The sequence below is a fragment of the Chelon labrosus genome (genome assembly GCF_963514085.1).
Source record: "Chelon labrosus genome assembly, chromosome: 9".
In the NCBI taxonomy this organism is placed as follows: domain Eukaryota; kingdom Metazoa; phylum Chordata; class Actinopteri; order Mugiliformes; family Mugilidae; genus Chelon; species Chelon labrosus.
The window spans coordinates 7960452-7972277 of NC_140359.1; the positions used below are offsets into that span (position 1 = coordinate 7960452).

At 43.1% G+C, this 11826-nt stretch overlaps 1 protein-coding gene across 6 annotated transcripts in view; it reads right to left on the reverse strand.

Moving 5' to 3' along the window:
* Positions 1–1252, reverse strand: part of fbrsl1 (fibrosin-like 1) — a 272207-nt gene extending 270955 nt beyond the window's left edge. For all 6 annotated transcript variants that reach the window (XM_084551096.1, XM_084551095.1, XM_084551099.1 and 3 more), the window contains exon 1: positions 4–1252. In XM_084551096.1, the coding sequence (XP_084407222.1) occupies positions 4–306 (303 nt within the window). In that variant the 5' untranslated portion in view covers positions 307–1252. The remainder of the gene's footprint in view (positions 1–3) is intronic.
* Positions 1253–11826: the final 10574 nt, after the last annotated feature.

Genomic DNA, 11826 nt, shown 5'->3' on the forward strand with positions numbered 1-11826 from the left:
TACCTCCAGACGGTCCAGGCTGATGAAACTGGCGATAGCAAATCCATCAATGATATCCTCCTCCTGCGAGCTGGACTCGCGTCTCTTCCGCCGGGGGGGACGCGGGGCTCTGGCGGCGGCTGCGGGGTGCGGCGCCTTTTTACCGGGCAGGGAGGCGGCGTCCCTCCCCGGACTGTGTCCCTCCCTGTCGGAGCAGGAGGAGTTGGGGTCGGGGCTGCGGGCGTCTCTGCTCCCTGCCTCCCGCAACCTCCGCACCCTCTCCCGCTTGGACCGGCACCTCCGACCCTGCTTCAATTTCCCATCCATGTCGCCGGAGAAAGCTCGCAGTGTCAAAAAAAGAAATATAAATATAACTCCACGGTACGTGCTCGCCTAAACGCTCGCCGCACCGTGTAATAACAAATAACACACACCGGACTGAGAATTGAGGGCTGCGCTGTTAACGCCAAGATAGCGCCCTGTGTGTAAATAACACCGCGAATATTTCCCTATAACACTCAATGACCTTGAGTACAAACCTCCAAAATCTCCATTACGAAGAGCAAATGTTCAAGTATCCCACACAGGCGATAGTGGGAGAGCGAAGCGACGCGGATCCACACGTTATTCTGTCACGAATCCGCACTATGTCGACGCGGTATCCGTCAAAGCAGGTGCAAAACGGCCAAACTGTTAAAATGCACGCATTACGCTCGCTTTGTAACTTTTGTTGCATCGGAATAATGACAAGCAACGCTAAAGCCCGAGCTCGCTGCATACCGCAGACAGCGCAGAGGAATCATGTCGCTGCCCGTTGTTGTTTTCCACCACCCCGATCCATGATCCAAGGCTGTCAAATAAAGAGCTCGGGATACTATCCGTCCGAAACAAAACGCCTGGCGAGCAAGTAGCGATCGCTGCTGTCGGGCGAGTGAATAATCCCGTCCGCGTTGAGTTTTAAGCCATATTCCTCTCTGCGCTTCAGAGGCGAAGGATCCCAAGTCCGAGAGCTACTTATGCGCAATATTTCCTAAATGACCCGAGCCGTCCGAGTAAGACAACCATCCAGTGTGTAAGCAAACTCCACAAGGCAGAGAAGCGGTCCATTCCAGTTCAGATGATGTTGAGTTTCCTATAAATCCACTCCAGTCCGTCCCTTGGCTGCTCAGTTGCTCAGTGGCTCATGGTATTTTCTATTCGCATAATCAGGCTTTGATAAGTGTCCTTAAAGCGACAGGAGTGATTAAAATCTCCTCTCTCCCCCCCTCTCATTCCCTTCATCCGAAATTAAGAGACGCAGTCAAGCTTCAGAGAACCCACATAACTGACGTATTTCCGCCACCTCTGGCCTACAATTTGGGCTACCATAGGAAGGAAGCTGGCGTTAAAAAAAAAAAAAAAAAGAAAAAAAAGAAAAGAAAAAAAAAAAGGGAAAATCATTCTCTCTCTCTCTATGTTGGGCACACTTAGTCTCACAAGGCACTATTTCAGTCAGAGCGTGTGCCACATCACGCGTCTGTGCTGTCACTTGTAGAAGATCCAGGGCTCACACACACACACACACACACACACACACCACCACCCATCTCTCAGCGTTTGACAGCCTTCTCCATTCTGACCATGTTGCCCACCGCCATAGTCAAGCTGCTCTCTAAAAATCACCAGCAGACAGGAGAAGGTGTGAAGCTGCATTTCATTGTCACATAAAGGTCAACATTTCACGAGTGCACAGTAAATATTTGAAATATGGGTTGCCATGTACAGCACGCACCCTGTCCCCCAGTTTTGTAAAAAGCCTGAAGCCAGGGGTTGGCGCAGGGAGTTCCATGAATCCCTCTGGGAGTCCCCCCTGTGCAAAGTAAGCTTGATTTGTCTGCTTTCAATCAGCAGGAATTAGGGCAATGCCGTTATATAACCGCTGTATTGTGTAATAATTATTTCCATTATCGTTTCACTACCCCTGCTGTGCCTATATCTCCACCTACACTGTAATGGACACTTACGCAAGCTTTCTTTAATGTATAGATTTCTTTTCTCAGTGGGGCCATAAGGTTGTGTGTAAATGAGATTAGACTAGGAGATTGCTGTTGGAATAAAGGCGCACCGCATGCTATAGCATATCAGTTTGTCATCTCAAGTACTTAATGCAGCAGCTTCTACTGTCCTTCATCTTTATAGCACTGTATCAAAATCATCTTAAAAGAAAGCGCAACCCTAGAAACTAGTCGCCCACTTTATAATAATCTAGACTCATTTATATTTATATTTAAGTATCTATCTATCTAATATTAGTTACATAAATCAAGGAAGTAGTGTCTCCTTTGTAAATACCTGGTTAGTATTGGCATAATGCCTGGAAACGTATATTGCTCTGGGATTAAACAAAAGAAGCTTGTTACTGCTTTTTTTTTCTTCTTTTTTTTCGCTTTATCACAGAATATGCATTTGATTTTAGAGGTGACAAAAGCTGGTCCCATAACAACATGTGCATGGATTAAAATTTGTTGCAAAAATACTATTTAAATGAAAGTAGAGATGAGAACGTGTAAGTAAGAAAGACCAGGCGAATTCCCACTCTGTAGATTTTAAAATAGGAAGGAGTGTTGGTGTAAAAAAAAAAAAAAAAAGAGATTGTTCATTTAATTCTCTCTCAAAAGTGAACTCATGCTCACAATCAGACCGGCTTCAACAGCTCATCCATCATTGGCTATCTAATGAGGAATGCTGCCTATGAACCTCACAGTGAATGTTTTCAGTTCTCATTAGTAAGAATCACACGAGGGGGCGTGTCGGAGAAACACTGATGAACTCCTAAAGTCAGAGACTTACTGGTAATGATCTCATATGAAGGCATGCAAGCTGGAAAAAAAAAATACAATATTCAGCAAGTGTGAAATATTGCATATAAAAATCCTCTGGCTTAATATTTGATCTTCTCAGTACAGGAGGCAGTGAAAGCAAAGCTGCGAGAGCCAGACTGAAATATTCAGGCTGTTAGTGTGGCGGTTCAGGTGTGGGAATTTTCTTTTATAGCGAGAATCTTCTGTGAAACTGAAAAGCCATGAATCAAAATGCAAAACGAAACTGCTTTTATGCAAATATGGCATGCTGCCGGGTAAATTATCCTGTAGAGCACTGTAGGTGATTAAACCTTAGGCTAGACCGAGCAAGCGAGTATAATGAAGTTTTTACGATACACATGAGGTTACACTGTAACCTATGTGTATCAAAATGTTAGATTTGATCTTTGCTTACAGCTTGCCACAGTGCAAGGTCCATAACTATGTTTGCCCAACGCCCTCATATTCTTTTCATCCAAGCTGCGAAGAAGGCGACGGGGGTATTTTACCTGTATGAGTAGCATGTCAATCTGTGAGCTGGCGGACCTATCAGAAAACTTGAGGCAGTATCATTTTCGTGTTATTTTAACCAGTGTAGCAACTGTGAATAAACCCCTCTCTGTTTGAGCAGCTTTGCAAGAACTAATTCAGTAAGGAGATTAAAAAAGCGGGGAACAGGTATGGTGAGAGGGCCATGGAGGAGAGGGAAGAGATTACGTCTGTTTCTTCCATGCTACTATTTGCTGTGCGCTTAATCCATAGCTACAGACTCTGAGCTCCCACATCGCAGTCATTCAAACACTAGTCCCTTTGAAACGCTTAGCCCCAGCTGTGCTGGAAGCTAAAGGGAAGGGATCCTGTCACGCTTTTATGATGTTTAAGTGGCAGAATTGTTTTTTCTTCGTAGCACCCACCGCGATAAGGATTCATATGATGTCGCTGTGGTCAAGGTGCTTCTTGCTTTAGGTTATTTTCAGCTGAGATAATTCTCAGAGCGTAACATGTGGTGTAGACATGGAATTGAGAGGTGAGAGATTGGAAGACACCAATAATAAAAAAAAAAAAGCACACAGCGTATCCTTTGTACAGAATATAGCACAATGCACAAAAATCAATATGCCGAGATTTCACACTAGAACGCTTGACAGCTGTAAGATGCACAACACTGCTGTGAAGAAAATAAATCCTACTTGGTCTCATAACAACAATTTGTGCCCAGTCAGTATTTTAGGGCTCCATTCATAAATTCTGGAAAGCGTCTCATGTCATTCTTAAGGAATAGTTTAGCTGGAAGATTTTGTTCTGCTGGGTGGGCTTGAAACCCTTTTGGCAGGCGGGAACATCAGCATTGCCAAAGATTTTTCACATCCATCGCCAGCATCTCTCAGAGCCCTGCCTTCAGTAATATCTGTACATGACAGGTACGGTATGGTTCGTGTGGAAAAAATGGGGTAGTTACGGGAAATAAAGTTTGATTAGGGTTCTAAAAGACCGGGTTATGGTCACGTCATGCATTGTGGTTATGGTTTAAGCGTCTCGATGTGCTACGCAGGTACGGAGTCCAATATGGATGTAGTTTTACGGATACTGATCCGGGTCTTGAAGAGACCACAGTTTAATGAGGACGTTCTGTCTTTAATCACTTCTGACTCAAACTAGTTGGCCGAGATATTTGGTGTTCACCGTAGATCATCTGTAACTGCCGGTAGAGCTTGATTTTTTTCCCTAAGGCAGGTCTTCAGATGATGAAAAAAATCAGGTTTGGTTAGATTTAAAAGAAAACAATAAGCCGGCTTTAGTTTGCAACATGCCTGTATAGGGAATTTTCTTGAACGACTTTCAAGTTAGCGACCGTAGGGGCAGCAATCTCAGTCTGTCAGTTGGTCAGTGCACCAATTTGTTCCAACAACTACCCTACAGATCGTCACGACATTTAGTACAAAATACCAGGAGGATGAATCCTGCACTCTTTAGTCGTTCCTTAAATTCTCCAACTGCTCTACTAGCAGGTGGAACTTTTTAGCCTTTATTGAAACATCTGAGTACATTTAGGATGGATTGTAGTAAAAATGTTTAGTTATCAAAGCAGGCGCTTCCTAATGACTTTTCCTCCAGCACCACACCACCAGTAGGTCAGAGATTTCACTTTTTCTGTGAAATAATAACAAATCTGCTCAAGTCAGTAAAACTAAATTTAGGTCACATATTCGTGGTTAACAGATGAATCCTGATGAGATGTCTGATGAGATGATGATCCCAGATCTTTGTAGCATTACCTGCATGTAAAGCACGTATTAACTGTTATTGGCTGGACTGCGTTGACAAACCACTTCATCTAGTGCCATCATTAGGTCAGAATGTTTTGTTCGTCCAATCGCCTGCAAATGGAACGACATTCACCCCAGTCTTTCTGATGTATTTTTTTGTGTAATGCTAATCACCATGCTTTCATTCTGTGCTGCAGCTGTTCGCATGCCAACATTAATACTTAGCTCAAAGTGCATGAGCACAGCCTGCATAGAGGTTGTCTTTCTTCTTCTTGGGATGGCAGTTTAAAATGTGCCATTTTCCTGACAAATTATCACAATGCATTACCCAGTATGATTTGCCGTTGTTTGTTAAACCACGAGCAGCATGCACATCTATTTAATTCATCAGGAACTCTCGCAGCAATGACAACCAGCTGTTTTGAATATGGAGCCACTGGATTCTAACTGAGACATCTCAATTTGCTACCCTTGCTGTCACTGAGGAATTACTGTGAGGGAAAACATAAGTCCGTGGTTTTATGCCTATAGGGCTTTCTGCTGCCTCTGTAACACATCATGGAGTAATTCACTAGTTTGGTGGCAATTTACAGGCAGACTCAACAAGAAACCCGCCTGGGGCCCTCGAGCAACAAGCTCTCTCTCGGGGAAACCGTGGCCGGCTATAGGATTGCCTGGTCCGGGCACTGCAAACCGCCACATGAAAAATTAACCTGCTCACTCCACAGACAGAGCTTACACATCCTCCCTGCCTGAGAGCCTCCTTTCACACTCCCTTCATCTCTTGCCCTCTTATTCTCTCCCTCTGTCTCTTTCTATCTCTCGTTTTATCCTTTCTTCTCCTCTTCATCTTTCTAGCTTGCTCTGCCGCCATGCTAACTCCACAGCCTGAGTTATCCAGCTCTATCAGCGGAGCCACTGCTCCATATCTTTGCTTCAAAGACAACAGCTGTTTGTTTCATGTCGAACACAGACTCTTATTTATAGCCTGGCAGACTTAGCACGAGCCTATCAGATATTGCATGTGTAATGTAAACATGCCCATAGCCGCTGCCATCAAGTAATAATGAATCATTCTGGAGTAGTTTATCACTGAAAGTCAAATGGAAGTCACCAACTTAAATAGGTATGGCAACAACAGGGGATTAGCAAAGAAACTGATAGCAAAGGCAGTGAGGTGTCAATAATTTAACGGAGTAGGTTGTAAATCTAAGTGCCTTTGGATATTTCATACCACTGGGGAGCAAAGTTTAATCAAACAGAGAGATTGGCCCCAGAGCTGTGTGGGTGAGAGCTGAATTTATTGTCAGCCCTTGAACAGGCAGTCGGGCTTTTATTGCAGGCATCATTCAGGCCGAAATTAGCAATGTGACCTGCGATTTTAGTGAAATAAATTGAGTAAAGACATTGATGTGGATAAATGTCACGTTAAATGTCATCATAAAAAAAAAAAATGTTAGTTTGAATTATTATAAGCCATGAAGGGACATGTTTCTGTGCTTTTTTTTTCTCTGTCCCTGAAGATCCTCCGTTCAAGACTTCCCACGTTTCTTGTTTTGGTTCTGGGCATTACTCAACATTTTGAGTAAAATGCTGTAATGGTTTTTATTGATCCTTGATGTCTGGTGCCCTCTCTGATGCTAAAGTAACAATGCTCTCTGCTCTCTTCAAACTGCATCAACAGATGTTGTGACAGCAGAGCTTTTCATAAAAGACTCCAAAGGCAGTCAATATTTCCCCCAGAACCGTGCTTCGATTCCCATCGGTTGGTGGGAAGATAAAGCGGGGATGTCTCCTCACTTTCTCTGAGCCACCTATACAAACACCACGGAGCACCTTCACTTCTTTCTTTCTTCTCTAAAAGAGGTGCTCTAAAATCATAAATTATTCTCAGGAATAAAAACAAACTATCACCAGAGTGATCGTTACCTTGCTTGAGAGTTGAAGGAAAGGTTTGACCTTTCGGGAAATAAGCTGTCTGAGTTACATGAAAAAATGATTACCACTATTTTATTTATCCATTAAATATGAAGTTGGATGCAGGAGATGGTTACGGTAGCATAGCGTAAAGATGAGAAATAGCAGGAACTGTATACCTTCTGTAATGTCACCCATAAATTTGCTAAAAGAGCTGCTTTGAAGCTCAGAGCAGTGCCTCAGGCCTCAGCCATCCTGACAGTACCTGACTCTGCCTAATGCGCAACGTACAGTATAATACCGCAGCACTTTGATGCTGTAGGTACGGCATCGCTCCGGACCCTACGCCGTAACCTGACATGCACCTCCCCAGATATGTTACCAGGCGTCACGCTGACGTGGACCGTAACGGCTATGATTGGTCTGAAATGCATTTCCTTGTTCACGTGACTCAGAAAGTTCTCCTTTGTTCAGGCTCACACACACCGTCTGCTCAGATATCTTCTCTATGTTCTGTTCTGCAGTGATTTCAGTGAAACCAACTGTTAATTCACATTTATTTACTTCAGCCTCAACATGAGCCGCTCAGTTCCACTCGCCATTCACAGATTGAAGTTCAAGGCTGACCAGTCGCTGTCTGGTGATTTAGTGGTATAATTACAGAACAATACAGGCACATCAGTGCACAGGTATAAATGCGTTCACGACTGTAACCTCCAATGCCGTAGCTACACACTCAGCATGCCGCGGTACTGTAAATTCAATTCAGTTCAATTCAATTTTATTTATATAGCGTCAATAACAATACAAATCGTCTCAAATTAATCTCTGAGTGGTCTTAAGGCAAGCCTGTGACTCTTAAGCAGGCAGTTAGCAACCAGAGACAACCTGTCACCCAGCGTGGCCACACCCTTAACTATGCATAATTTAAAGACTTAATACAATATAAACAGATGAGAAACTCACCTTCTGTACAATCAGGAATGGAAATATTTGCTATTGAGTGCATTCATGCATTCATTCATCTTCTGTAACCGCTTGTCCTGTGAAGGGCCATGGGCGGGCTGGAGCCTATCACAGCTGTCATCAGGTGAGAGGCGGGGTACACCCTGGACAGGTCACCAGTCTATCACAGGGCTAACACAGAGAGACAGACAACCATTCACACTCACATGCACACCTACAGCCAATTTAGAATCACCAATTAACCTGACAAGCATGGAAGGAAGCCAGAGTACCCAGAGAGAACCCACACAGACACAGGGAGCACATGCAAACTCCACACAGAAAGGCCCCAGTTGGCCTGGATTCACACTCGGAACCTTCTTGCTGTGAGGCATCAGTGCTAACCACCACGGCATTGTGCCGCCCCTTTTGAGTGCATAACCTTTTTTTTTTTTTTTTTTTTTTAAATATGCAGTATATCAGACTGGAAACCTTTACTATAAACTTTTTAAAATGGAGATCTATCGGGATCGACACACTTTAAGAACCAGCCTTGCTATCTGAAGAACTGCAGTTTTCTCCACATAAGTGCTGACTTCATTTTTCAGCACTGAAGGTTGCTGCTTGGTAACAAACTAGCCAAGAAACAGTGCAGGACACAGTTTCTTTTTTTTTTTTTTTTTTTTTTTAATGGTATCTTTACCTTGTTAGGCAACCTGTTTTCTCTGGCTTCCATTCTATGTGCTAGGCTCAGCAGCTTTATATTTAATTAAAATACTCATGTAACATTCAACAAGAAAAAGAAGACCTATTACTTTAACTATACATGTCTTGTAATGTTGCTTAAGCTTAAAAGCCCTACAGTGCACTGAGCAATGAACACTTGGATGAAAGTATTTTCATCAAAGTTTACTTAATTAAACTTCTGAAGTGCTAAAAGGTCAAGGAGTTACTCTAAGCAACATGCGGTGGGTTATGTAAAATATTAATTTTTAAAGTAGTTTAATGTATTTTGCATGATTTGCAGTTGGTGATACTGCAGTATCTGCAGTATCACCAAAAAGGAAGTTAAGGGTGCTCTGTATAACTATCACAGCTTTTCTGTGATGTCTGACTCCTCTGCACATACATAGAACTTGGTAAGTAACTTGAGAACAGGCAAAGATCGACAGGGCGAGAGTGGTTTCTTTTACATATTCAGCACCTCTTTTCTCTGGTGCTTTTGTGAGACACACAGAAGTATTCCCACTGGTCACGCTGCAATTAGCGCCGAGCCACCAAACCCCACAAGCTGCAGCGATCACTTGTGCCAAGTCCCCAAACCACCACCTCTCCAAATCTCCTTCGCACACAAAGCCCATTCTCCCGCTTTTCACTGTAGCTTGGTTCTCGCTGAGGTTTCTCCAACGTGCAGCCAAGCGGTAACGCACCCCGCTAACTGCTCACGTGCTGCGGAGTTTTCAACCTTGAAGGCCGTGTCACACAGTGCCACATTAGCAGAGGTGATGTTTTCTCGGTGGCACTCAGCGGGCTGACACAATGTGGCAAACGGTCACATGGGAGGGTTTCCCCACCCAGGACCTCACTTGTTAGGAGGCGTGAATAAGTGAGCGAGTGACACAAAAAGAGAGAGGGAGAGAGAGAAAGAGAGACTTCTCTCAGCTTGTCTTTTTTTTCCACGCATATCTGCAGCTACACAGCATAATGAGCACAATGTTAACAGAGAGAGTAAACAGTGAAGGCAGCATAAACAGGCCGACGGCAGGCAGCAGTCAGGGCTGTCTGTGTTTTGTGTAATGAGAGAGCTGCAGAGCACACTCAAGCCTATAACCATCCTCACGGTCATGTACACATATGATGGGGAACTGTGGTCAGTTTATAGAGCGTGTTATGATCATGACAGTTTAACCGTCGTTTATTTCACTGTATTTATCCAGAGGCCATTTTTATCACCCATGCTGCTTCATTTCCATACAGGTTTCATTAATTCCTTGCTCACTAGCCTTTTATTACAAACTGCTGATAGAAAATAACCCAATACATTTTTTTACAAAAGCATGTTAGTAGAGTAAACAGAGAATTCCCCTTAGTGTCAAAGACATTCAGGAGTAAACCAATGTGAAGGAACATCTATATGTCGTACATAAATTGTCCTTTTGGTACACTGTGTGCATAGGCCAATGTCAATGTATAATAAACTTTAAAGGCATTAATTCATAACTATAAAAGCACAAAACATTTGACCAATGACATGTCACTTGTTGAGGGAAGGAAAATGCATCTCCTCATTTCCCTCAGCTTTATTTCTCCTTGATGCTTTCAAGGACCCGTTGAAGTGATGGATTAACCAAAGACATACATTTTGTCACAGATTGTACATCACTGTAATCTGAAGTTGATCACTCCCGCCGTGTACAACAAGCCGTGATCACTCTGCATCTCCACAAAGCAACACAACCGAGCCTCGCCAAAAAAGAGAAAAAAAAAAAATGCCACAGCGTTCTGTCCCTTTGAGCAGCACCAATATGCATTATCTCAAGTGCTAATACAGCTCACACATTCGAAAAGCAACTGAGAAGCTCGCGGAATAACAAACGAGTGGGAAGAATAGAAAATCAACGACTGGCAGATTGAAAGTTAAAAGGCTGTAAAATGAGCGCGTGTTCAAACAGAGAGAGAGACAGAGGCTGCGAGCGGGCGTATTATACTCGGCTTCTTATAACGCTCCCCTGGCTTTCACAAGGCTCTTGATTAGCAAACAGCAGCCCCCGAGATAAAACACACTCATAGACACAGGCTGGATTTGCATGTAAAGAGACGTGGAGCTTTTCATGCGTGCACCTACTCCAGGCAAATGAGAGAACACGGCGCTTTAGATGCTGCTCCTTCTTGCAGGATGGCTTCTGATTCCCTATTTTATATCCTTACGGGTCAACTTTTCATCCTTACCTGATATATATATTTTTAGCCACCTCTAACAAGTTGCGGCAGCTACACACATCCCTCCACCTCACAGCCTTAGCAGATAAGATATTTATAATAAAGAGATCTGCATGAATCGTGAGACACTGAAAGCTTCCATATATGGATGATTTGGTTTATAAATGAAGACATGCTGAGGCAGTCTGGTACATTACTTTAATATGAGAACAGCAGTCGCTTCTTGAGTTCAACCATAGTAAACACTTGGTTAAATATAATTCATGACAGGGATCATAAGTTATTCACCAACTTGCTGATTAATTATGTAAGCCCGAAATGTAATATCTCTGATTATGTGTGACAGTAGATTTTCATCGTTACAGATGGAGGGAGTTTCTAACAGCGGGTTTATGCTAAGCAGCTTTCTTTTGTAAATTGATACAGACGCATTTGGGCAAATATGAAAAAGTGTTTATCCTCTCGCTTGATGGTATAACGCTGAAGGATTTTCTTCTGCATTACCATGCATGCATCCATTAAAATCATTAGTTCAAGGCCATTATTTAATCCCAGCAAAATATCGAGGATCCCGACTGCGGAAGCTAAGCAGATTTTGTTCCACCCTCATTTAAGAGTAAATGCCACTTATTCGAATGATTGAATCTTAACTGTGGAGAGCACTCAATTAATAGCTCCGGAGCAAAACAGTCAAGTGATGTTATGCAGCGGTATCAAATAAAGAAAAGAACGTGGTCAAAAGCTTTCATCCATTTTTCATGCTTGTTTAACTTGTCCAATACACCCCACTAAATCCACCTTCCGCACGCGTTTGGAGAAGTCTTAGCTGATGATTGGTGGAGACAGCTTGTTAAATATGTATCAATAGAGCGGTGGGAAACCTGCTGAAGTGGCAGTGTGCCTCCAGTTGAACAGAGTGAGTGAATGAATGATAGATT